This window comes from Panthera leo, chromosome E2, assembly GCF_018350215.1.
Source record: "Panthera leo isolate Ple1 chromosome E2, P.leo_Ple1_pat1.1, whole genome shotgun sequence".
NCBI lineage: Eukaryota > Metazoa > Chordata > Mammalia > Carnivora > Felidae > Panthera > Panthera leo.
Window position 1 is genome coordinate 54,260,482 of NC_056693.1, and position 26,674 is coordinate 54,287,155.

General features: G+C 43.9%; 1 protein-coding gene across 9 annotated transcripts; it reads left to right on the forward strand.

The window, feature by feature from the left end:
* Positions 1-83: 83 nt before the first annotated feature.
* On the forward strand, positions 84-25,921 carry CENPN (centromere protein N). 9 transcript variants are annotated; one of them, XR_006197215.1, is made up of 11 exons: positions 84-151; positions 4,345-4,525; positions 6,385-6,430; positions 9,029-9,088; positions 9,790-9,866; positions 16,702-16,878; positions 19,476-19,577; positions 20,628-20,688; positions 21,186-21,250; positions 22,165-22,277; positions 24,888-24,972. XR_006197215.1 is itself a non-coding variant. In XM_042919391.1 (11 exons), exons 2-11 carry the CDS (start codon positions 4,355-4,357, stop codon positions 25,329-25,331), a joined length of 1,017 nt encoding a protein of 338 aa, XP_042775325.1. In that variant the 5' UTR covers positions 84-151; positions 4,345-4,354; the 3' UTR covers positions 25,332-25,920. The 9 variants fall into 9 exon arrangements, 7 of the variants coding, with proteins under 7 accessions (XP_042775325.1, XP_042775331.1, XP_042775328.1 ...); XR_006197214.1 differs by lacking the exon at positions 24,888-24,972 and adding an exon at positions 22,643-22,690; XM_042919391.1 differs by lacking the exon at positions 21,186-21,250 and adding an exon at positions 25,249-25,920 and having other exon boundaries at positions 24,888-25,014.
* Positions 25,922-26,674: the final 753 nt, after the last annotated feature.

A 26,674-nucleotide genomic window follows, 5' to 3' on the forward strand; every position in this document is an offset into this window, starting at 1 on the left:
CGGCTGCCGAGAAGAGACACTGCTGGAGATGACCGACTGTAAGAGGCCCGCGCGCGGCGTGGGATCGGGACCTTGAGTGTGGCGGGAGTCTCGAGAAAGCCACATCTCAGGCTTGTGGGGCGACTTTTTCACGTCTGCCACACGTCTCAAGGTGCGGGATTGGCGCTGGGCCTCGGGCAAGAAGTGGGGGACTACAGTTGAGGCCGGGATGAGAGGGCGGTGATACTATCCGTGACATCACCTCCGCCCGCAGTGGGGCGGGGCCTTACTGGGATGTACGTAAGTTCCGGAGCCTCCGCCAGTTGTCACGTGGCGGGTTACTCTGCTATCCGACCCTTGGGTTGCTGCTGTGCTGGGAGTCGGGTGTTTTGGGTTTTTTTTTAAGTCAGCCTTGGCATCCGTTTTTTTTTCCGTCCGTGCGCCTGTCGTATTTTTCCTAATGCTCCAGTGGCAGCCCTTCCATGTAGATCTACAGAAAAGTTACCTAAAAGGGCTCTTGTCATGTATTCATTCAACAGATGTCTTGAGGAGCTGCTATATATATGTATGTATATGTATATATGTGTGTGTGTATGTATATATATGTGTGTATATGTATATGTATGTGTGTGTATGTATATATATATATATATATATATATATGTATATATATACATATATATATATATATATGCCAGGCACTGTGCTACTAAGAACTAGAAGTAAAAAGAAATTAGTCACAGGGAATCAGGAGTTTGTTCAAGGGTTTACCAGCTTTATTGGTGAGACTGAATGCTCTCTACCAGAAGTCTGTAGAATGGCATTTTGCAAACTTAACCCAAAATGAAGAATCTTCTGAAGCATTCTAAAAGTGCAAGCTCTCAACGCGCAGCTGGGTGCCCGACTCCACCCCCACCCCTCTCCCCCCAGTTCAAATTGATGGAGCCCTGGGAATGCATTTTTACAAGCCTACCCCCTTTCCACACCCCCCCCCCCCCGCCGCCCCGCGCCAGTGTTTTCAGTGGGAGAATTTGGTTTGATATATCAGTGACTGTTGGACCCTATTTTTTCCCATGGTATCTCCTCACACACTGCTTACGGAGAATATCTAATATTTCATTCCACATGTATTTATCATTTAGGGATATAGCCATGAATAAGGCAAACATAGTTCCTACTCTAGTGGCTCAATATTTTAAGACAGTAATCAATAGGCAAGATCATTTTAGATAGCTTTGTAAAGACAGTAAGCAATGGAAGGTGGGGAGATACCTTTAGAATGGGTGGTCAGGGGCGCCTGGGTGGCTCAGTTGGTTAAATGTGCAACTCTTGCTTTCAGTTCAGGTCATGATCTCAGGGTTTGTGGGCTCCAGCCCTGAGTGGGCTCTGCGCTGACAGCTTGGAGCCTCTTTGGAATTCTGCCCCTGCCCTGCTCACTCTCTTCGTCTCCCTCTCAAAATAAACAAATTAAAAAAAAAAAAAAAAAAGGGTGGGCAGAATAAGGCTCTCTCAGTAGAAGCCATCCGAGCTGAGACCTAAATTCAAGAGTTACCCAGGTGAATAATGTGCATGATGAACCTGAATGTTCTAGGCAGGGGTAACTGCAGGTACAATGAGCCTTCTCTGGAAGTATCCTTCTCTACTAGAGGAACTAAACACCAATGTAGCTGGAGTTCAGAAAGCCAGAGAGAGAGAGAGAGAGAGAGTGATAGATGATGGGGAGGGAGGCAAGAAGCAAACCCAGGGCCTTATAGACCATGGTGAGGATTTTAGTGTTGACATTAAGGTAGGTTGGTCCTGTATCTGGATAAGAAAACTAATCAGAGTCCATTTTCATGATCTTGATTCTGTTCTCTCTATTATTTTTCTCTTTCTAAAGTCCTAATAGTTCCCCACTTTTTTTTTTTTCCTGGAAGTGTTGTTTTCAGTATCTTCTTAAAATCATGTCGACTGTCAGTATCTTTTTGGAAATGGGCAATGGTAATAGATTGTATGCAATGTTAAACACTCAGGTGGTAGCATTGAGTCACAGCCTGGATTCCCATAGGGGGATTCTTCTCTCTTTGTCCTTTTGCTAATCTCCTAGGCGTGGTGGAAGTAGATGAGATAGACAGACTGACTTCTGCCCCTTTTCTTAAATTTGGATACCAAGGTCTCGATGCTCTTTCTTGTCAGATAGGCAGAGAATTTAAATTTAAATTCTGCAGACACCTTGCTTCATCTTTGTTGAGAAACCATGCTTGCTTTTGATGTGCCATATATATATATATATATATATATATTTTTTTTTTTTTTTTTTTTTTTTTTTTAGTTTATTTCTTTTGAGAGAGAACGTGCCCGCACGCATGTTGGGGAAGGGCAGAGAGAGAGGGAGAGAGAGAAAGAGAGAGAATCCAAAGCAGGCTCCGAGCTGCCAGCACAGGGCTCGACGTGGGGCTCAAACTCACAAAAGGCAAGACCATGACCTGAGCCGAAATCAAGAGTTCATTGCTTAACTGATTGAGCCACCCAGGCACGCCTGTGTACCATATTTTAAAATGGGGGGCAGTGGGAAGGTACCCCTCAGTGCCCCCAGATGAGGTAACAGTTGAGATCAGCTGCCACCCTTGGCCCACAGCTTCTGCCCTGAGGAAGGTAATGAAAGGGCTCAGAACCCCCCTTCCCAGTGCCACAGCTGTAAGACAGCCCCTAAGAGATGCTCCTGAAGATCGTTGCCCTTGTCTGTTGCTGAGGGAGCCATGCCAGATTTGGGGCTCAAGACCTTTAGGATGGTTGAAGGCTCTCCCTGTCCGGCAGCAGGCAGGGAAAGTGAGGTAATAACACTATGTTAGCTGGTAATCCCTTAAATGAGAAAGAGACTGCAGCCCTCTTCACCTCTGTCTCTTACTGTGTCCTCTGGACTCCTGCATCCTACTGTTTAGCAGCATCTCCTCTTGGAGTCTAACAACCTTCAAACGTACATGTTCGAAATGGAATTCTTGAGCTTGCCTCTGCCCACACCTCTAGCCTTCCCCAACTCAGGGGATAGCAGTTCTGTCCTTTCAGCTGCCTGGTACAAACATTGGTGTCACCTCTGGTCCCTCTTTCTCTCATAACCCCACATCGAGTCCATCAGGAAATCCCGTGGGCTCTTTCTTAAAAGCAGATCCAGAATCTGACCTCTTCCCACCCCTCCCCCTCGGTCCACCATCATCTCCTATCTGCATTGCAGCAGCCTCCTACCTGGCTTCCTACTTCCGCCCTCCACCCCTCCAAGACAGTAGCCAGATTGATCCTGGTAGAAAACCTAAACAAGAGCATATCCCACCTCTTCTCAGGATCTTCCAGCAGCCAGTGTCTGTCAGAGTAGAAGCCATCATCGTGGCAGTGACCCCTGGGCCCTCCGTATTCTCTGACCTTACTACCTCCTCTGTGCCTCCTTACTGTCTACACTGTGGCCTCACTGGAGGCATCCTTCACATCCTTCCCTGTTCCTTGAAAGCCCCAGGGCTTTTGCACTTGCTGTACCCTTTGCCCAGCAAGTTCTTTCACCAGCCAGCCACATGGCTCACTCTTTCTTCCAAGTATGGACTCAACCGTCACCTGTATGAGGCCTACTCATTCCATCCCCACCACCCCGACTTGTTCCCAGCCTGCTCCACTTTAACTATGGTTCGTTTCCTAACACTGCTCTGTTCTCTCTGCAGCACTTACCACTTTTAACACAGTTTATGATTTTCTTGTTGCTTCTCTCTCCCCACTAGAATGGATGCTCACACTAGCAGGGTTTTTGTCTTTTTATTTTTCTAAGTTTTTATTTATTTATTAGAGAATGGGCAGGGTAGGAGCAGAGCGGGGGCAGGGGGGTGGATGATCTGAAACGGGCTCTATGCTAACAGCAGAGAGCCCAATACCGGGCTCAGACTCAAACTGTGAGATCATGACCTAAGCCAAAGTCCATTGTTTAACCAACTGAGTCACTCAGGCGCCCTGGGATTTTTGTCTTTTTGGTTAAAGGTGTATCTCTCCCCCATGCCTGCAAAAGTGCCTGGCACACATGGGTGCTCAGATTTTGTTACGTGAATGAGTAAATGAATGAATGATTTACCTGTCATTCCCATCAAAGATTAAAATACTCTAGCCTGTCAAGGAGAGGGAGCACTAATTTTTAAAACCTCCAAAGCCATTTAAATATGTGGCTTAAGGAGAGAAGAATCAAATCCTCCTTTTGAAACACTTTGCAGAATGCCTGAAAAAAAAAGGTAAACGTTTGGGTGTTTGACTAACAAATCAAAATCCTGGCTAAAAACATGCTGAAAAATTCCATTAAGTTAACCTTTGATATTTGATTAATACTTTGCTGTGCTGTTTTTGTTTTTATTGAAGTGCCAAAGAAATGGATGAAACTGTTGCCGAGTTTATCAAGAGGACCATCTTGAAAATCCCAATGACTGAAATGATGACAATCCTCAAAGCCTGGGATTTTTTGCCTGAAAATCAACTGCAGACAGTAAACTTCCGGCAGAGAAAGGAATCTCTCGTTCAGGACTTGGTTCTGCTCTGTGAGGTGATAACAGTGTTCAAGATGATGAACCTTAAGCATCATGCAACTCCTTTGGTTTTTTCTTTTAATAAGATTTTTTTAATAAGGTTTTTTTTTTTTTTTTAATGTTTATTTTTGAGAGAGAGAGAGAGAGAGAGAGCCAGCATGAGCAGGGGAGGTGCAGAGAGAGAGAGAGAGGGATATAGGGTCTGAAGCAGGTTCTGCACTGACAGCAGTGAGCCCAGTATGGGGCTCAAACTCAACAAACCATGAGATCATGACCTGAGTCAGATGCTCAACCGACTGAGCCACCCAGGTGCTCCAAAGGTTTTCTTTCTTTTTTCAGTGTTTATTTATTTTGAGAGAGTATGAGTGGAGGAGGGGAAGAGAGAGAATCCCAGGCAGGCTCCCTTCTGTCAGCACGGAACCCAGAGCAGGGCTCGATCTCAGGAACTGTGAGATCATGACCTGAGCCGAAGTCAAGAGTCAGACACTTAACTCACTGAGCCACCCAGGCGCCCCACTTCCTTTTTTGAGTCTAAAAGAAATTTAGTGCAGCTGCTAAGCTGTGAAGGGATGTGGGCTACCTACTACTACAGTGAGGAAGAAGCTAATTTTTGATTGGCTTTTTCAACTTCCAAAGAATGCCTACGTATCAGTAAGAAAGTGACCACCATGGGGGAAAATACAATCCATACTAGTTAAAATAATGAGAAGTATTCTTTTTTTACCTATTAGATTTTGCACCTAAAGATGAAAAGGTTAATACTCAGATGTGTTGGTAAAGTTGTATGGGAAGAGACCCCCTCTTTCACATATATTTATTAACTTTTCATTTTAAAACAATTTCAGATTTTCAGAAAAGTTGCAAGCATAAGAATAAAGAACGCCCCTATTCCTGTACATTCTTCCCTCACTCACTTTTAAATAGATACGCTTTATGACCCAGCAATTCCACTGTGGGAGATTTATATGGAAAAATTAATAAAAAAACAAGGAGGTGGGGCACCTGGGTGGCTCAGTCAGTTAAGCGACCGACTTTGGCTCAGGTCATAATCTCACGGTTTATGGGTTCAAACCTTGCGTCAGCTATGCTGACATCTCAGAGCCTGTAGCCTACTCTGGATTCTGTGTCTTGCTCTCTCTCTCTCTCTCTCTCTCCCAGAAATAAACATTAAAAAATTAAAAAAAAAAAAAAAGAGGTATAAGTATTATAATCGATACTCATATACTTAGGTACAAACATGTAAGTATTTATACATAAATAAGATGTTAAGTAGCCTTGTTTAAAAAATAAAAAATTGGAAATAGCTCTACATAGGAGGATAATGTTACGTCCACATAACAAAATATTCTTCAGCCATTAAATAAGATAAACTCGATCTTTATGTACAACATCAAAAAACGATATATAATATGCATGTATGTCAATGGGTGTGTGTAGGGCAGTGGTTCTCAACCAGGACAATTTTGTCTGCAGTGTCTGGAGACATTTTTGGTTGTCAAAGCTGTGGGAATACTACTGGCTCATGCTGGGCAGAGGCCAGAATGTTCCTTAACACCCTGGGACAGCCCTCCACACATAGAATTATCCGCCTCTGAATGTCAGTAATGCCCAGTTGGGAAACCCTGATGTAGAGGAAGTTTAGAGGGATACAGCTGATTAAAAAACAAAACAGGAAGTTGAAAGTGCTGAATGAAGAGTAGATTGTGGGGGGAGGAGAGGAGAGTGCCTTTACTGAGACATGAGTCGGGTGTATCTGCTACTTGGCAGGAGAGCAGAGATCGGTGACACTCGTTCTAAGCAACTCTAAAATGTGCTGTAAATGTAGCAGAACCCAACTATCCCCCACGTTCACTCAGTGTTTTATCTTCTCTTTCAGAATAAGCGTGCAAGTCTCCGTGACGCAGCCCTTTTAGACATCATTTGTGAGTGTCGGTGATTGTGTTTACACTTACCCCATCCCCTTTTGTCAGAGAGGCAGTTCTGGATGTCAGTCAGGTGGACCTGGTTTCAGTCCCTCCTCTGTCACTTACCAGTCTCCAGTCCTTCACCCGGTCACATGGCTTTGCTAGGCCTAGACTCCTCCCAAGAAAAATGGAGAAACAATAGTACCTACTTCACAGGGTCGTTTGGGAGGGTTAAATAAGATAATGCTTGAAAAGCTCTTTTAGCACGGTCACTGGCACACACTAAGCACGTTTGTCAGGCTCTGTATCTTTAACAGAAATTGAAAATAAATTTCCGAGAATTTGTTCCTATTACGGTGTAACTTGTTACCTCTCCTCCCCTTCCATTTCTTTTTTTTCCCCCCTTTGTATCCTAGGTTTCTTCTCTGTATTTTCTTCTTTAAGATGTTTACTTCCCTCATCAGGAGGCAACAGACTGTGGAGTCTAAGAACACAGGCTCCAGGGCCAGATTTCTCGGGTTCAGTTCATGGCTCTGTCATTGTCTCCCTGTGAGTCCTGGTGGGGGCCCTTGACATCTCTGCCTCGGTATTATCATTGGACAAACCTTTATAATAATGATGATGTCGCATAAGGTGACAGTGAGGATGAAATGAGTCCATGTCATGTTCTTAAAACAAAGTCTGGTATGGGGCGCCTGGGTGGCTCAGTCACTGGCTGAGTGTCTGACTTCGGCTCAGGCTGTGATCTCGCAGTTCATGAACTCGAGCCCCACATCAGGCTCTGTGCCGACAGCTCAGATTCTGTGTCTCCGTCTCTCTCTGCCCCTCCCGTGCTCACACTCTGTCTCTCAAAAATAAATAGTAAACAAGGGGGTGCCTGAGTGGCTCAGTCGGTTAAGCTTCTGACTTGGGCTCAGCTCATGATCTTACGGTTGGGGCGGTGGGTTCGAGCCCCACATCGGGCTCTGTGCTGACAGCTCAGAGTCGGGGGCTGCTGCAGATTCTGTGTCTCCCTCTCTGCTCCTGCCCCACTCGTACTCTGTCTCTCTCTCTCTCAAAAATAAACAAACATTAAAAAAATAATAATAAAATAAATAAAGAGTAAACATTAAAAAACAAAAAAATTCTTAAAAAAAAACCCCTGGTATTTACCAATTAATCATTATCAGTTGATATTCACTGCCTTCTGTGACCTGGGGCATAACCACATTCAGCTTTATGTTCCGCTCCAACTACGAAATAGCTGAATTCATTCAGCGCATCTGCCTCCGGTTGAGTGTGTCTCATTTTCAGTGACTGGATGATGTCTAGACCGTAAAGGGTAGATCCACATAGTTTCCCTTTCTCACGCATTCGTTCACATGTTCTTTGACTACTACCACGCAGTGGGCTATATGCTAGGCACTGCTGGGTCCAACAGGTTGATTCATACTGTCTTGAGAGGCCCCAGTCTCAGGGGGGAGACAGGTCACCGAGTGACACAAATGCATTCTCACAGACTGTCGCAAGTGCTGGGAAGGAGAAAAGGCAGGGGGTCTGTGAGACCAGAGTGGGGTCGGCCACACCAAGGGTTTAGGAAAGACTTCCTTGAAGACGTGAGCTGAGACCCACAAAGGATGAGTGGCATTAACTAGGCAAAGGGGAAAGGGGACATAAAGAGCAGGAGAGCATAGGGCACAGCACCAGAAGTTCTTGGAGCAGGAGGGTAAGTAGGGGAGCAGAGAGAAGGCGGGAGATGGGAGTCCAGTGCTGCAGGAGGGGGTCAAAACAAATGAGGCATAGGTAGGGGGATAATTCAGAGACTCAGAAGCCCCTCACAGGATTTCACTCTTTATTCTAAGAATAAAGCCAAGCCCTCCAAAGATTATGAGCAAGAAAAGAATCAGGTTCTTGTTTTTTCAAAACTCTCAGTGCAGAGACAGGGACGAGGGAGGACGGGAGAGACCCAACAGCAGCCTGTTGGAGCAGCCAAGCAAGAGAGGGATATAGCCTGAGTGAGATGGGGGCGTGGAGGGATGGAGAGAAGAGAGCGGGGGCAGGAAATGCAAGGGGTAAAGCGGACTGGACTTGGCTGGTAGCTCAGTCCTAGCAGAGTGAGCTCCCGGGTAGCTGTAAGTGCTACGGAGGAAAGCAGCGCAGGGCGCAGTGGGCAGGTGCTTTGGGCAGGGGATCTGGGCAGGCTGCTGTGCATAGGTGGCCTCCCAGTAGACACCAGAATGAGGGGCACCTTGAGCTCGGAGAAGAGGGCTCCCGACAAAGGGAACAGCCAGTGCGAACACCAGTCGTGAGGAGCACAGCATCCCTGTTCTGCTGGCTGAGTGAGGGGTTCCATGGAGGAGACCCGTGTGGGAATAGAAGAAATGGTCTAAGTAAGAGTAGATGCGAAACCTCTACTATATTGAGTAATTCTTTATGATTTGTTTTAGTTGTCCGGGGGAAATTTAATCCACGTAAAATTTATATTTGAATAAAAATGTGTATGACCTAGTTGATAAGTTACTGTTATTTTCTCTGGCATCATATTACATTAAATACATATTTAAAATAGGTATGTATAAGCACATTACTTGAGAGTTCTGTGATGTGATAGTAATAAGCTCTTCCCCCCTCTCTCAGATACTCAATTTCATCGGCACCAGAAAGTCTGGGATGTTTTTCAAATGAGTAAAGAACCAGGTAATGTTTTCCATTTTTTTCAAATTTAATTTTATTTTATTTTTAGTCATCTCTACACCCAACGCGGAACTCGAACTCACAACCCCCAAGATCAAGAGTCACATGCTTTTCCAACTAGGTCAGCCAGGCACCCCGGTGTTTTCCATTTTAAACTGAAATTTATATTTTATATTTTGGCATTTTTAAAAGGAATGCTAATATGTTCCTCTGAAATGTCTCTTCTTTTGGGGGCACCTGGGTGGCTCAGTTGGTTAAGTGTCTGACTCTTGGTTTCAGCTCAGGTCATGATCTCATGGTTCGTGGGATTGAGCCCCAAGTCAGGCTCTGTGCTGACAGTGCGGGGTCTGCTTAGGGCTCTCTCTCTCTCCCTCTCTCTGCTACTGCCCTGCGCGCTCTCTCTGTCTCTTTCTCTCTCTCTCTTTCTCTCGCTCTATCTCTCACATAAATAAATAAACTTAAAAAAAAATTTTTTTTTAAATGTCTCTTCTTTCAAAATGAGCAATTTCAAAATTACTCTTTTGTGGGAAACATGAGAAGTATATTCAGTGACACTGTATCCAGGGTACCGGCAGCATTGGTCTGATTAGATCAGTGTCCCTCTTTGACGTTCCACAGAATGCTTAGCTTCAGAGTCCTTGCACATGTATTTCTTGAACATTTGTCTTTATTGATTTGTCTTTACTTTCTTTTGACCTTGACAGGTGAAGACGTTGACCTTTTTGATATGGAACAATTCAAAAGTTCATTTGAGAAAATTCTTCGGAGAGCATTAAAAAATGTAAGAATAAAATTTATCTGAATCTCCACGAAATTCAATTTCAAGGCATCTGTGCAGTTAAAATTTGCTACTACCTTGGTTTGTGTTTGTTTTTGTATTTGTAAGAATTTTAATTAATTTTAATTAGTAATATCCCATACTATTCTAGGCCAGATCAGAGATAAATCCTACTTCATTACAGAAACTTTTCCTACCCCTTACTTGTCAATTTGAGGCCAAATGCTTCTTTCTCAAGAGGAGCACCACGCACCAGAACTATCTGGAGTGATGGAAGTGTTCTGTGTCCACGCCATCTGGTACACGGGCTAGTAACCACGTGTGGCTATGGAGCAGTTGCAATGTGGCCAGCATGACCGAGAAACTACTACATTAATCTCATGTAACTGTAGTGAATTTCAGGCCAGTGGCTACGGTATCGGTCGGTGTCACTCTGGAGCGCCCGTAGAATCTTCAGCTCCCCTCCACTGTCCACAGGTACCACCGAGTACCTTCTCGTAGGTTGAGGCGATCATGTTTTTAACAGCCTCCCTTACTTCCTTCTCTTCCCACCTCAATCTGCCTCAGTCCTGCTTGCTTGGAAAGACAGGACCCATCACTGTCCCCGTGCTCTGGCTGCCCGCTCCAGAAGAGTGGCGTTCCCTCTTCATATGCAGACTCCGCGACGTGGTCTTTATGTCTCTTCAGCTCACGCTTTGTGACGTCTGCCATACTCGTATCCACACCCTCGTCACTGAGCATCTTCCCTCATTTCTTTTCTTACGGAGACCCTTCTGTGTGACGTTTGAATCCCCGCCCTACCCCCGCATCCTCAGAGGGCCCACCTGCCTTGTTCTCTGTTCTCCATCCCATTTGTAATCGCTTCTCTACCGCTTCCCACTCTACTGCTTATAAGCATGCTCCGGTCTTGGTGGAACGACATCCATTCTCCATGCTCGTCCTCAAGCTCTGTTCTTTCTACCACAACACTCTTGGGAGGAAATATTTATTTCTTGCCCCCGATGTGTCCTTCACAGGGAGGGGGTCCCATAGGCCCAATGGCACCGGCGTCCCTCCACCATCCCCTTCACCTTTCTCTGGAAGGAGCGCCAACTTAACCTGAGTGAGAGCAGGTGCCCACAGGGACACCCGTTCTGATCTGTTCATCCCAGGCCAGCTCTGCCCCTACCAGTGGAGACTTCCCGGAGTGGTTCTGCCACCACTTATGTGGTTAGGTCTGCCTGACTGGATTTTGTTATCTGGAGGGCCACCTGCCTGTGGATATGAGCCAGTCCCCATTTCTTGGTAAATATGTGTTGGCCTCACCTGCCAACTCTTTGCCTTATTTCTCAGTTGATCCAGAAGGACAGGGAAGAGGGGTGGTATTTAGTGGCCCCCTTCAAAAACCTTCCCCAAAAGACCATTTGAAAGGGTAATGCAGGGGCACCTGGGTGGCTCAGTCAGTTAAGCATCCAACTTCAGCTCAGGTCATGATCTCACAGCTCGTGGGTTCGAGCCCTGCATCAGGCTCTGTGCTGATGGCTCAGAACTTGGAGCCTGCTTCGGATTCTGTGTCTCCCTCTCTGCCCCTAACCCACTTGCATTCTGTCTCTGTCTCTCTCAAAAATAAATAAACATTAAAAAAAATTAAAAAAAAAAAGAAAAGAAAGAAAGGGTAATGCATCCTCACCGGCTTCATGCTTAGGCCCTTTCCATTCTGGCCATCGCTCTTGCCGCCATATTGAAACCGAATTTTAAAGGCAGCAGTTCTCACAGTTTGATCATCAACATCACCTGGGAACATATTAGACATGCAAATACCTGGGCTCCCTCAGACGCTGTAAGGGTGGGCCAAAGCCCTCCAGGCGCTTGCTAATGCCTAGTCAAGTTTGAGAACCTCCCTGTTCAGGGGCACCAGTGATATCACAAAATCCCATGGCCTGTTCTCTTTCAGCAGTAACGCCGATTGCAAACACCTCTGTGTGTCGGGCCTTGCACTGAGCCCTTGCCACTCACTAACTCACTGCACCCTCCTGACGAAGCAAGGTGGGTCCCACAGGGGCAGAGCGGCAGAGCCATGATTTAAACGCGGGCAGATGGCTTCGAGGTCATGCTCTTCACATCTACACTGGCAGGGTCTCACACCTCCACCTTCCATGTTCCAGATACACAGCATCCATTTCTTGTGCTCGGGAAGGTCACATGTCAGAGAACAGCCAAACCCTCTTGATCCTGAATCTCTCGTCTTCTCCCGGTTGTCGTCAGCCCATCCTAAACTGCTCTTCGTGACCACCCTCTTTCCTTTCCTCCTGCTCTTCACTGGAGCATCACCACAAGGTTCTGCACTCAGCCCTGCCCTGGTTAGTTTCGGCTGCGGCGAGAGATGGGGGAGGTGGTGACAGAGTCCTTTCTCATTTCCCTGTCAGAAGCTAATCAGTTGTCCGAACACCATTTGTTGACTAATTTAGCCTTTTCCACTGGCTTATAATCGTTGGCTTCTTCAGATTCATTCACACTCTTTGGGTCCGTACTCCTGATGTGTTTCTCCTCGTGCCCTCCTGGATCCCCTGCCTGCCTGTCAGGTGTCACCACCTGTAGTCTACACTCCACCCAAACCGAACCAGTCTTCAAGCCCTTGAGCTCGCCATAGGCTGTTCCCTCTCCTTGGAACGACCTCCCCGACCTGGCCTTTGCACAGCTCGCTCTTCCCTATCCTTCCGGCCTTTGCACAGCTCACTCTTCCGTATCCTTCTGGCCCCCTCAGGGAGTGTCCCTGATCCCCCTGGCAGGCAGTCCTCTGTCCTGTGCTCCTGTCACCATTTGCCTCCTACTTCCTGCTTTAATTGTCAGCCTTCCTCCGGTCCCATAGTCTCCCTGAGAGGAAACCAACCGTCCTGCTCCCCTCTGACAGCATGAATGGACTGGGCACAGGCTTTGCCACCTCCTTATCCACCTCCTCATTCCTTTAATAGCTGTAGTTTTAAAAATATTTAGGGACACCTCAGTGGCTCAGTCGGGTGAACGTCTGACTCTTGATTTCAGCTCAGGTCATAACCTCACAGTTTCATGAGTTCGAGCCCCACATCGGACTTTGTGCTTACTCGCTCTCTCTCTCTCTCTCTCTCTCTCTCAAAATAAAGGGAGGGGCAGAGAGAGAGAATCCCAAGGTCCGCACTCTCAGCACAGAGCCTGACACGGGGCTTGAGCTCATGAACCATGAGATCATGACCTGAGCCAAAGTTGGATGCTTAACCAGCTGAGCCACCCAAACACCCCTCAATTATTAGATTTCTTCTCTTCCATCACTTCTGCATTCCAAAAGCTTTTCCCTCCTGAATGAATTTCAGACAGACTAGTGGAAAAGGCTGGGTGAACAAAGGAGCTTTTTTACTGGTCAGATCTTCCTGCCTGAAAGGCCGGCAAATGCCCAGCACCCTGGTGTCTTCTCTGTCTCCCCTGTTCCCCTGCCCTGAGCTGGACCACGTGTGCCAGCCCCATTTCTCAACTACCCGAGGACTCCCAGCCGACTTCGCTTTCTTCCTCCTGACTTAACTAGCAGCTGGATAACCCCACTTTCCAAAAGGCTGCTGATGGTGATGTCATGCCAAGTAGAGTCTCCTGGTGCCCAGGACTGAATAGTAACTTGCCTGCTGCTCTACAGGAGGTGGCTTAACCTTTCTGTGCCAAGGACCCCTTTTGCTGTTAGTGACGCTTATAGGCCACTTCTTGAAAGTCATTTTTTTTTTAATTTTTTTTTTTAATGTTTATTTATTTTTGAGACGGAGGGAGACAGAGCGTGAGTGGGGGAGGGGCAGAGAGAGAGGGAGACACAGAATCTGAATCAGGCTCCAGACTCTGAGCTGTCAGCACAGAGCCCGACGTGGAGCTCAAACCCATGAACTGTGAGACCGTGACCTGAGCCGAAGTTGGATGCTTAACTGACTGAGCTACCCAGGTGCCCCTTGAAAGTCGGTTTTAAATACTATAATATAGAGAATTACAAGGAAAACCAAATACATGAAAATACCATTATTAAGGTATTAAAATACGAAGTCGTGCTGTAGTACTCATGTGCTTCTTTATTAACACAGTAAATAATCTCACAGTAGGTCTAAAAACAACTAGTTTCAAAGTAGTGATGGCATAAGTGATATTTTTGAGGCATGTGCAAGGCTATAATGGGGTGAGAAAATATTTGGGATTTGTCCAGACAATAGAGTAATAGTTCCTAACATTCTACCCTTTCGTTGCCTACCTTCACGATTGAAGGAAATGCCAAAGTTCAGTTAGTTTGTAGACATGCTGATTTTGATCAGGGCCTTCAGGTTACGAACTCTTGCCCTTGAACCAATGGGGTAGAGAAGCTGGTACGACAGAGGGAGCTGGGAGCCTAACTTGGGGGGTAATGGATGGAGCCTGTGCTATGGGGGATCTGATCCAGAGCCTTTGAGAGTATGGTCTCTGTATGCCAGGGAGAGAGACACGGAGAGAGAGGCAGAGTCATTAATCGTATGTCTTACCAGGTAAAACTACTCAAAATACGTCGTTCTTAGGAAACTTATAAAGAGTGGCACCTAGGTGGCTCATTTGGTTAAGCATCCAACTTCAACTCAGGTCATGATCTCAACAATTCATGGGTTCAAGCCCCACGACAGTCTCTGTGCTGACAGCTCAGAGCCTAGAGCCTGCTTCAGATTCTGTCTCCCTCTCTCTCTGCTCTTCCCCCACTTGTGCTCTCTCTCTCTCTCTCAAAAATAATAAACATTTAAAAAATTAAAAAGAAAACTTATAAAAAAGAGACAAACTAAAAAATATGTTTCAATTGTAAAAGGGTAGCACATTTACTCTCCTTTTTTTACCTATACATCATGTAGTACAATAATGGTAATCTGTACTAAATATATTAACATAGTTAAGTACATAGCAATTCTGTGTGTTGTAAGCTTCATTTGTTTCCCATGCTAAACTTTTTTCTGCAATGTTCAGTAGCCAGTTATGAGCAGTTTACGGCCAGGGTACCCCTGGCCAGCAGTACCATCCCAGGTTAGCCAAACCACTTAGGACACTTGGCTGGACTCACCTCCTAGTTCAGCTTGGACAGTATTAATCTGAGCTATCCTCAGTGAAGCGTGCTTTATCCTTGCTGTTGAAGGATGATATCTATCAAGGTAGTTTCGTGGGAAAATAGCAAAGGTCTGCATCTGGGCCTTACCTCTTCAGGTATCTGAATATCATCTTTACGAGAACAATGTGAGATAGAACATCTTAGCCCGTTGATTTTTAACCTTTTTTTGGATCATAGACTCTTATGAAAATTTTGGTAAATGATACCACACCCCTCTCCAGGAAAGCGTACATGTGTGCCCAACCACACATCCAATTTAGGAAGGACACAGACCTCTTTTAAGCTTCTCCAAAAGCCCTTGCTTACATTATCCTCATTGTTGGCTAGAGAGGTTAACCTGAATATGTTGAGTGCAACCGATATTCTCCCTCTGGTAAAGGTGAGCCCTCCACGTAGTGCCTTCAATCTTGATTTTACAGGCTTCGCTTTTATAATGTGACACAAGCCAGCAGAGGCCCACTGGGCGCCAGTTGGGGCCAAGCGCTGTGGCTCCTCACTCGGGCAGGTCAGACAGCCCCGCACACTCCACACCCCAGTCTGGGGAGGGCTCCTTGTCTCATATACGGAGGGAATGTGGGAAAGCAGCCAGATGAAGAGTGGGCGGAGTCGGAGTAACTGCCTTCTTACCACCTGCTTTCTCTGGGGATCCAAGAGGGAGGAAGTAAGGAGACGTGGGCAAGCCAAATGCATTTGCATCGGCTGCCTCCTGTCCAGGGTCTGACTTCCAAGGGGAAGCTGAATTGGGGGGCAGTTAAGAGTCTAGGAGGAGGCCATTAAGTTCTAACCCAACTGGCAATTACATTTAAAGGTTTAGAAAGATCTGTATTTTATCCATGAAATGGAAACCAAGTAGAATTTTCTATATTCTTGCCACGTAACTTTAATCATTAGCATCTGAGCTAAATGCATAAGAACATTTGGATTAATATATTTGAGCCCATTACTCCAGAGAAATCTTACCATTAAACTTTATAGTGCACGCTAGGTCTGTGCTCGATGTCAAAAAGTCTTGTTTATAAATCAGGTATGCCATTTGTAAGCTTGCCTTATTTCATAAACTCTTACAGGTCAGTGAACAGTTTTTCAGGACAAGCCCAAGAAATTGTTGAAAAATTGTGATACCCTGATTGTAGGGTTTAAAATTTGTTTTCCTTCTGGGGTGCCTGGGTGGCCAGGTCAGTTAAGCGTCCAACTTTGGCTCAGGCCATGGTCTCATGGCCCGTGAGTTCAAGCCCCTCTGTCAGCGGGGTTGTCAAAGTGGGCTGTCAGCACAGAGCCCACTTTGGATCCTCTGTCTTCCTCTCTCTCAAACCCCTCCCCTGTTCACGCTCTCTCTCTCTCTCTCGAAAATAAATATTTTTTTTAATAAAATAAAATTTGTTTTCTTTCCAAAAGACTTTGCAAGGCATAAATGTGTAATTCCAAACAACCACAAAACCTTTTCCCAAAGATTCCCAGAACACTGTACTGAAAACTACAGACTCTGCCAAATCTCTGCCTGTATGCAAGGTTACACACACATCCTTCACCCCGAAGGAGCACCAGTTGTTGGTGCTATGGATTTTTTTTTTTAATGTGACTTTTTTTTTTTTTTTTTAAGTAATCTCTGTGCCCAATGTGAGGCTTGAACTCACAACCCCAAGATCAAGAGTCATATGCTCTACCGACCGAGCCAGCCAGGCCCCCTGGTGCCACAGATTTTAATTAGGAAACTTAAATCTTCTTTTTATTAAGGTGACGGTCAGCTTCAGAGACGCTGAGGAGAATGCAGTATGGATTCGAATCGCCTGGGGAACACAGTACAGAAAGCCAAACCAGTACAAACCGGTTTTTGTGGTGTATTATTCCCAGACTCCCTACGTCTTCACTTCCTTCTGCCACCTGAAGAGCAATACACCCCTTCTGAGTCAGGTATGGAACCAATTACTATAAGCTATAGTATTTTTATTACCCTTATCTCCGAGGTCTGTGTAGGTTTAAACTGCTCAGTAAGCGTTTTATATAAAATGCCACATGTAATCCTTGATTTCCTAAAATAAGGAGCAGAAAGTGTTCTACAAGTGGGAGCATAACACAAGTATTTGTTTGGAGCTCTCTTATTGTCTTTCAGTCTAGAAGAAATACGCGCTTCAGCGAAGGAAACAATCAACAGAACTAAAAGGCAGCCTACGGAAGGGGAGGAGACATTTGCAGATGACATATCCGATAAAAGTGTTAGTGTGTAAAACCTTTAAAGAACTTATGAAACTCACCACCCAGAAAACAAATAATCCAGTTAAAAATGGGCAGAAGACATGAATAGAGACTTTTCTAAACAAGACATCCAGATGGCTAACAGACATGTGAAAAGATGCTCACCATCACTCATCATCGGGGAAATACAAATCAAAACCACAATGAGATACCACCTCACACCTGTCAGAATGGCTAACGTTAACAACGCAAGAAACAACAGGTGTTGGCGAGGATGCGGAGAAAGGGGAACCCTCTTGCCCTGTTGGTGGGAATGCAAACTGGTACACCCACTCTGGAAAACAGTAGGGAGGTTCCTCAAAAACTAAAAATAGAACTACCCTTTGATTCAGCAATTGTGCTACTAGGTATTTATCCAAAGGATACAAAAATACAGATTTGAAGGAGCACATGCACCCTGATGTTTATAGCAGCATTGTGTACAATAACCAAAAAGTATGGAAAGAGCCCAAACGTCCATCAGCTGATAAATGGATACAGAAGAGGTGGTGTCTACATACAATGGAATATTATTCAGCCATCCAAAGAATGGAATCTTGTCATTTGCATCAGTGTGGATGGAGCTAGAGTATATTATGCTAAGTGAAATAAATCAGTCAGAGAAAGACAAATATCATGTGATTTCACTCATATGTGGAGTTTGAGAAACAAAACAGATGAACATATGAAAGGGGGAAAAAGAGAAAGGGAAACAAACCATGAGAGATTCTTAAATATAGAGAACAAACTCCAGGTTGATGGGGGGAAGTGGGTAGGGGATGGGCTAAATGGGTGATGGGTATTAAGGAGGGCACTTGTGATGAGCACTGGGTGTTATATGTAAGTGATGAACCCCTGAATTCTGCCCCTGAAACGAATACTACATGGTATGTTAACCAACTAGAATTTAAATAAAATGTTGAAAAGAAAAAACTAAAAACAAATGGGGGTAAAGCAACTGGACATCCACAAGGAAGAAAAAAAAGAAGATTGTGTAGGCTTTGTACCTTTACAAAAAATAAACTCAGAAATGGATCATAGCAGTAAATCTAAGACTATAGAAACTATAGAAATCTAAAACTACAGAAACTCCTAGAAGGTGGGGCACCTGGGTGGCTCAGTAGGTTGGGCGTCCAACTTTAGGTCATGATCTCCAAGCTTTGAGTTCGAGCCCTGTGTTTAGGCTCTGTGCTGACAGCTCAGAACCTGGAGTCTGTTTCAAATTCTGTATCTCCCTCTCTCTCTCTCTCTCAAAAATAAACAAACATTTAAAAAAAAACTAAAAAAAAAAACAAAAAACTCCTAGAAGGTAACACAGGAGAAAACCTCTATAGCCTTGGGTGTGGCAATGATGTAACACCAAAGGCACAATCCATTATAGAAAAATATGTAATAATTGATAAGCTGAACTTCATTAAAATTAAAACTTCAGCTGTGCAAAAGACAACATCAAAAGAATTAGAATGTAGGCCACAGAGTGATAGAAAATACTTGCAAAAGATAGGTCTAATAAGGGACAGCCTGTCCCATGATTTGTCTGCCTGTTACCCAGTATACAAGGCAGGAACCCTTCTGGGTCCCTTGGCATGCGGTGCTAGATTCCACTGTTTGCACGGGGCCATTTTGGTTTCTGAATGGATGCTGAATTTTAATTATTAATACAGGGAACAGAGGGATGCCTGGGTGGCTCGGTCAGTTAAGCATCCAACTCTTAATTTCAGCTCAGGTCATGATCCCAGGGTTGTGGCATCGAGATGCACGTCAGGCTCTGCACCAAGTGTGAAGCCTGCTTGGGGTTCTCTCTCTCTCTCTCTCTCTCTCTCTCTCTCTCTCTTCTCTGCCCCTTTCCCCTGCTCACGCATGCACGCTCTCTCTCTCTCTCTCTCTCTCTAAAGTTAAAAAGGGACATGTGATATGACATCACTGGAAAACGGCCACTGAAGGAGTGAATTCTGTGGTTATTTTGTATCACCAACAGTCATAAAATTATATTTTCATGTGATTACCTTATTGTAAAGTAAATCACAAAATATGTAGGATATAACCTCAGTTTGTCGAACTCAGAGTCTTGGATTCTGCCTTCTAAAGTATTATTATTGTCACCTTTCATCATCAGTCATTTCCTTGTTTGGGAAATAAACAAATGGTTACCTTACATATAAGAAAAGGAAGAAGTCACGTGTGCTTAGTGCAAAAATTCAATCAAATACCATAGATATTATAAATATCGGGATAAACACGGTAATCCTCATGGTCTTGGTAATTTTCACTTCCAGGCGCTGACAGTTGCTAGCAATCACCATAAGATTGTGAAAATGGACCTCAGAAGCCGGTATCTGGACTCTCTGAAGGCTATTGTTTTCAAACAGTATAATCAGGTGAGCCCATCAGTGACTCTGTGAAGTTGTGTGCGTCTCCATTTTCTCTTTCACACTTGAGTTAGAAGCATCTGGGCAGGTGGGAAAGTCCACCTCCAACAGAAGGAGATCACTTCCGATATTACTGAAGCGGAGAAAGCTCTCAGTCAACATGAAAGGAAACAACGGTCCCCCACTATCATCTTGTTATAATTGCATTGTGTTTTATACTGCTCATCAGTCATTAGAGCTTACGTGAGAGAGCCCAGCTTCCAAATGAGCTCTTCCAGTTAGAAGTTATTTTATCTTTACAGTAACTTGACACTGTCTTTTGAAGCTAAATTCTATTACTCCATTATGCAAGACAGAAGCAGAATTAATTTTTGTCCCATCAGTCAAGCAGGTAATAGAGGGGTTACAAGGAAAGGAGAAAGCGTCGGTTTATTAAGCCCCCCAATTTATTTATTTCTTAAGATTATTTGAATGCATTGTTTCCTCTAATGATAAAAGTAGATCTGGCCTTTTGCACAGACTCAGGGTTATTTTTCGCTCTGCATGGCAACTGCGGGCCCATATGTTTAGACCCCTGTAAGTGGATTGTTGATGCTCTCTGTATATCTCTGAGCCCTTAGATATGTTACACTTACGTATTTTCATCTGTTCTAAATAGAAAAAAGTGATGGCTCTCTGCAAGCCACTCTTTAAAGAAAAAAAAATCTAACATTAAGTTAATGATTTTCTCCCATAGCAAACTCCCCCGCCTTACCCACCACCCTTCCACCTGTTCTATGACAGTTGCATTCATTCCTAGGAAAATTCACATCGTCAAACACAAAAACAGTTGCTGCAGCGTGAGTAGGGAATGAGAGATTGGCTTCCAGGAGGAAAGTGGTTTTTCTAAAAGGAATGTCGGCAGGTGTTTTGTGGTGATGAAGGCGTAGCTATCAAGCAGAAACATCACATTGCAAATACATTTAGTACCTGTGTCCTAAAACCATTTATTATTTATATTTCAAGATGTTAAAATTAGGAAAAGATTCAGTTTTCTTTCTTTCTTTCTTTTTTTTTTAGAAGTTTGAAACTCACAACTCCACTATGCCTCTACAAGAAAACCTTGAGCTGGACATGCACAGTATGTGTGTTTTAAGATAAAACAAATTTGGAAGCGCATCATTCCTTTTTAGAGTTCTATCACTCGGTAAAACACCTAATCACTAGGAGCCTGATTCAAAACTATTTACTGCTTTGCGAAAAATTGCAAATTAACTTTCTGCTGAAAGGGGGAAACCGAGCTCCCGTAGGTTCTTTCTAGCATTTACTAGAATGGCAAGTAGTAACACTAAAAACAAAAATTAACTAATAGTCAAGCATTTCTTTAGTGCCAGGCACCACACAAAGATGTTTACAGGTATCATTTCCTTCATCTTCATAGCAGTGCCCGAACAATCTCTTCATCGGGCAGCTGGGTTTCAGATGGGTTTAGCCACTTGCCAGGCAAAGTTAACACAGCTAGGAATTGCCGAAGCCAGAGACGAAATCCAAGTCTGTCTGAGTCTGGAGCCCCAGCTCGGAATGCGCTGGATAAACTGCTTCTGGAATACTCAGTTGTGACTGTGTCGCTCCTCACAGGTGGCACGAGTCTGTCCGTGGAAAACCCAGCACAGCAGAGTAAACAACGACGGAAGAGTGGAGGGGTACAGCCTACATTTATGGAAATGAACGTTTTCCTGTCTCTCAGCAATGATTTGGCGATAAAATGAGATAGTACAGCAATTATGATTTAAATACGTTTAGGACTTTCTGATGGCATAGGAACCGCTGTTGATGTCATGTTAAGTAAAGAAAGCAGGATACAAAACTCTGTGTATTTTATAATCCCAGTTAAAAATACATATCTTTTTATTTGCTAAAAAGGGGGCTAAGGGTGCCTGGGTGGCTTAGTTGGTTAAGCATCTGACTTCGTGATCTCGATTCGTGTGTTCAAGCCCCACTTTGGGTGAGCCTCGCTTCTCTCTCTCTCTCTCTCTCTCTCTCTCTGCCCCTTGTGGGATTCTCCCTCTCCCTCTCTCCGCCCCTCACTTATTTGCTCCCTCTCTCGAGATAAATAAATAAATAAATAATTTTAAGAAGTGAGGGGTGAGCTAGACAAAATATATTAAAACATTAACAATGCTTTTCCTTCATTGGTAGAATTATTGGGGATTTTTATTTTATTTACCAGCGTGCGCTTTCAGATTTTCCTATAGTAAGGAATTATTGCAATCAAGAGAAGAAACAGTAAACTTTCTTTTAAGTTTATTTATTTTGAGAGAGAGAGCATGCACACATGAGCAGGGGAGGGGCAGAGAGAGAGGGAGACCCAGAAGCCGAAGCAGGCTCCAGGCTCCAAGCTGTCAGCACAGAGCCCAACGCGGGGTCCACCCACAGACTGTAAGATCATGACGTGAGCCGAGGTTGGACGCTTAACGGACTGAGCCACCCAGGCACCCCAGTATATGGTATCTTTAAATGACACGAGCCAGTTGAAAAGTTAGGAAGGAAAGGAGGATACTTTATGGATGAAAGATATTTCTAATGTCTGTTTTCTTTTGAAATCTTCCATGTATAGTGGATTCAAGGATCATTCATGAAAACAGAATCGAAAAAGAGAGAGTCCAGAGAGTAACTCAAGAAACTTTTGGAGACTATCCTCAACCAAGACTAGAATTTGCACAATATAAGGTGGGACATTGCTATAAACATGAACTATGAGTTACCCATATGTTTGTAAAAGAAAAAAAAATTAGGTGGAAAACGATAATAAGAAATTTCTTTTCCTTTATCACTGTTTTCTTTTTTTAACTTCTCTTTTTTCTTACTGAAGTGGTGTCGACCCACAAGGTTAGGCCAGTGTCAGGTGTACGGTCATGGTGCCTGATTCTGTGCATCACTCATTGCTCACCATGATAAGTAGCGTCACTATCACTTTGTATTCTGTGTGATAAATTGAAGAGTTAAAAGAGACGTCTTTATCGTATGTAATAAGTTCCCATGGTAGCGAAGGAGACTTCTAGAAATTCTGAATTTGCCTTTTGATTTCATCTTAGGTACTCATTTAGTTTTGTGTAACCAGCTGTGATCTGTATTTTTGAGGGGAAAAAAGTTGTGAGCTATCCCCTTTCTAGCCCGTCCACACTTGCCTGTAGTCGGTGCTCATAAATATTCATTGAATAAAAGAGTGAATAAAGAAGTCGTGACATACCTAGACCAGTTGGCATCACCGGAGAGAAACCAGTAAGTAGCCTAGTCAATACTATAAACCTAGCTCATTCCAGAACTGTGCCACTGCCCACCAGGAAGGCCAGGTTGGGGGCAAGCCCATTGCCACCATTAGAAAAATTCAAGGTTTATATCACGATTGCCCCAATCTAATACTGGCACTCCTACTCATAACACCCTCCTCCCCTCTAGTAAATTCTTTCTGCTCTGCACCCCCTACAGTTATAGGCAGAGCTTTAAATCCGCCATTGATCTGCTCACCCAGGCCCAACACCTGTTTTCTTTGATTTGTTTTTAGTGGGAAAAGCTATTATCTTTCAAGTTGGGCTCCCTACATGACAGTTTTAACCCAGTTCCTTTGAACAACTCATAGTCTAGGACACTGGTTCATAGTGTGGTCTCTGGAGCCACCGTATCAGCATCACTTGAGAACGGGTAAGAAATGCAGATTATTGGGCCCACTGCACCGTGGTCCTACTGGATCAGGGACTCTGGAGGTGGGACCCAGCCATCTGTTCTTACAAGCTCTCTGGCTGATTCTGCCTACTAAAGAGAACCACTGAGAATAAGTAAGAATCTGCAAAGCCCCCCGTGGATACAATTTAGAATCGCTCTGTTCTGTAAGTCAGAGTGCACGTTGATTCATGCCTGCTATTAATTTTCCCTACCTTTTCTATTTTGAAAAACGTCAAACCTTCAGAACACTTGCAAGGACATTGCAATGAACATCCATTTTCCCTTTGCTTCAGTTCACCAGTTGTTAACATTTTGCACATTTCCTTTCCTTCTTTTTCTTGATTTCTTCTGAACCATTTGAGTTAGTTGCAGACAATACTCACCCTCTAAACATTTCAAAATACTGCCTGTAAATTTTAAGAGGCACTTTAAGGAAAAGAATTTTGAAATTAGAATCTAAGACTCCAGTACCTATTGAAGCAGCCAGTGGATATTTGATATTAAAGGATTGTTAGATTGTTACTAATTTTTCTAGGTCTGATACTGTTACGGAGGTGAAGGTTTTAAAAGGAGTCCTTCTGGAGCACCTCCTCGGTGGCTCAGTTGGTTGAGCCTCCACCTCTTGATTTCGGCTTAGGTCATGATCCCAGGGTTGTGGGATCGAGCCCCATGTTGGGCTCTGTGCTGAGTGTGGAACCTGCTTAAAATTCTCTCTCCCTCTCCCTCTGCCCCTCTCCACTACTTATGCTTTCTCTCTAAAAAATAAAAAAATATTAAAAAAAAAAAACAAAAAAGACCAGTGCCTGGGTGGTTCAGTCAGTTAAGCATCCGATTTCATCTGAGGTCATGATCTCACTGTTTGTGGGTTTGAGCCCCATGTCAGGCTCTGTGATGACGGCTCAGAGCCTGGAGCCTGCTTTGGATTCTGTGTCTCCCTCTCTCTCTGCCCCTCCCCTGCTCATACTCTGTCTCTCTGTGTCAAAAATAAACAAACATTAAAAAAAAAAATTAAAAAAGAGTCCTTCTTAGGTCTTTTCTAGGTACTGAATGTTTACAGATGGAATACCATCGTGTCTGGGGTTTACTGCAGAATAGTCCCGTGGCAGTGGTCAGTATGGAACAGGAGGTGGGCTGGTAGAAGACTAGCCATGAACTGATAATGGTTTCAGCCGGGTGACGTGCACATGGGGACTCATTGCCTGTGCTCCTTACTTTTGTGTATTTTTGAAATCTTCCATAATCAGGTAAAAACAAACCATGGTAGTGACTCGAAAGACATGACATTTTTACATCGAAATGACAGATTTCAAAAGATAGTGCAAATTTGCCAGTAAGAATGCAAACTAAATACTCAGGTGAAGATCACCTGGGGGTAGAGTTGACCTCCAAGGTCTCCTGTGTGCGGGCACTGTGCATACATGGCATTTTGTGGATGATGCCTTTTGACACACGGGTTGCCCTCTACGTTTGCAGTTAGCAAATTAAATGGCTCCCGCCCCTGTCGATCCCTGTATTTCTTGAGGACAAGAATTAATGAAACACATCACCTGATTTAATTACAGTTTGCCATCACAGCTGATATATTTAGTAGTTATTTATAAATAAATTTGTTGACAGCTTGAAACGAAATTCAAAAGTGACTTCCATGGAGGCATCTTGGCTGAGAGAAAAGAGCCCCTCCGGTGCCTAATAAAGTTCTCTAGCCCGCATCTTCTGGAAGCATTGAAATCCTTAGCACCAGCTGGTAAGTAGTCAGCTTATCTTACAGGCGGGAAGAATTCACGACACACTATATCTGATCCTCTCTCTCTGCTGGCTAATTACCTCTGAGCTTCCTCCTGGCTCCCATCTGCTATCCCCGCGTGCCCTATTTTGCGTATATTCTCCTTCTGTACGTCACGGGGGTCCATGATCCACCCACCCTCTAATCTTGGCCATTTTTAAACTGACTTTTTTTGTTTTGTTTTTTTAATTTCAGGTATTGCAGACGCACCACTTTCTCCGTTGCTCACTTGCATACCCAATAAGGGAATGAATTATTTTAAAATTAGAGACAAATAGGATGTGTGTGGTTTTGTAAGCACACTTTTTCCTTGAATATATTGCATATGCATTTCAGTTAACAGCTAGCTGGACAGCTTCTGTGTATGAACTTGTGTTTTAGAAATTCATTCTTAATATTGACAGTCCAGAAATGTTCAATATGCTTGTTGGGACTGATTCTTTCCTCCTCCAGTGTGCACCCCGCTCCCCCATATCCTGCAAAGCATAGCAATTGTGGGCCTTTAAAAAGTGACTAGGTGTCCTGTTTCTCACTCCTGTCTCTCCTCGATCCTGGAGAGACTGAGTTCTAATTGCTGTTTCCAATGATTTTGTCTGAAGCCTTGGATCATGGAAAGAAATAGCAAGAAACTATCCTCAACTCAAAACTTTCTAGGAAAATCATAAAATTGGTCCCTTCAAAGGGTAGAGTTGGGTCTATTAAGTTATTGCAGGAAGTACAATATCAGATGATTCAGTAATATAATAGTTGCTGTGTAAGTATGATACTTTTCATAGTCTGTTTTATCCTACATATGGCATTCAAACTCACCATACTATAGTGATTTGTGAATAAAGCTTTAAAAACTGGTACATCACTTCTGATGGAAATTCTTCGGTGATCATCACAATATAGCATGTCCTTTCTTAATAACATTTCAAACTCTACTCCCTGTTGTGTTCCACAAAGGATTTGGGGTATAAAAACGTTTATTACAGTTACGATAAAATTAAAAGGTGAGGCAGTCTGGGCAAATGGGAAAGCAAACAAAAAGCAAGGACCGAATAAAGGTAGAGATAAAACTGCCATGTAACAAGATACGAGTGCCTCCATCTGTTACAAGATTGAAAAATTGGAGCGATGTTAGCCAGTGGTCCGAGCAGAGAAGAAAACACCATTTGTGAATGAAGATATTCAAAAACTGGTACATCAGGGGTGCCTGGGCGGCTCAGTGGGTTAGGCATCCGACTCTCGGTTTCAGCTCAGGTCATAATCTCACGGTTCGTGAGATCGAGCCCTGCATCAGGCTCTGCACTGACAGTAAAGAGCCCGTTTGGGATTCTTCCCCTCTCTCTCTGCCCCTCCCCCACTTGCTCTCTTTCTCTCTCTCTTAAAATAAACACTTAAAAAAATAAAAACTGGTACATCAGTTACTTTTGATGAAAATCAAAAACAGGCTCAGTATACAAAAATGTAAATACAATCAGAGAAGGGCTAAACAGTGCTTTATAATTTAATGGTATTGTCTATAGATTATAGGTACGTGAAAAAATATGTTTTTAGATTTAATTCACAAGTGGCATAGACACTTCAGTAATCTCAGAGTGAGGCACTGAGTCTGTTGGGGCTCAATAATACTAAT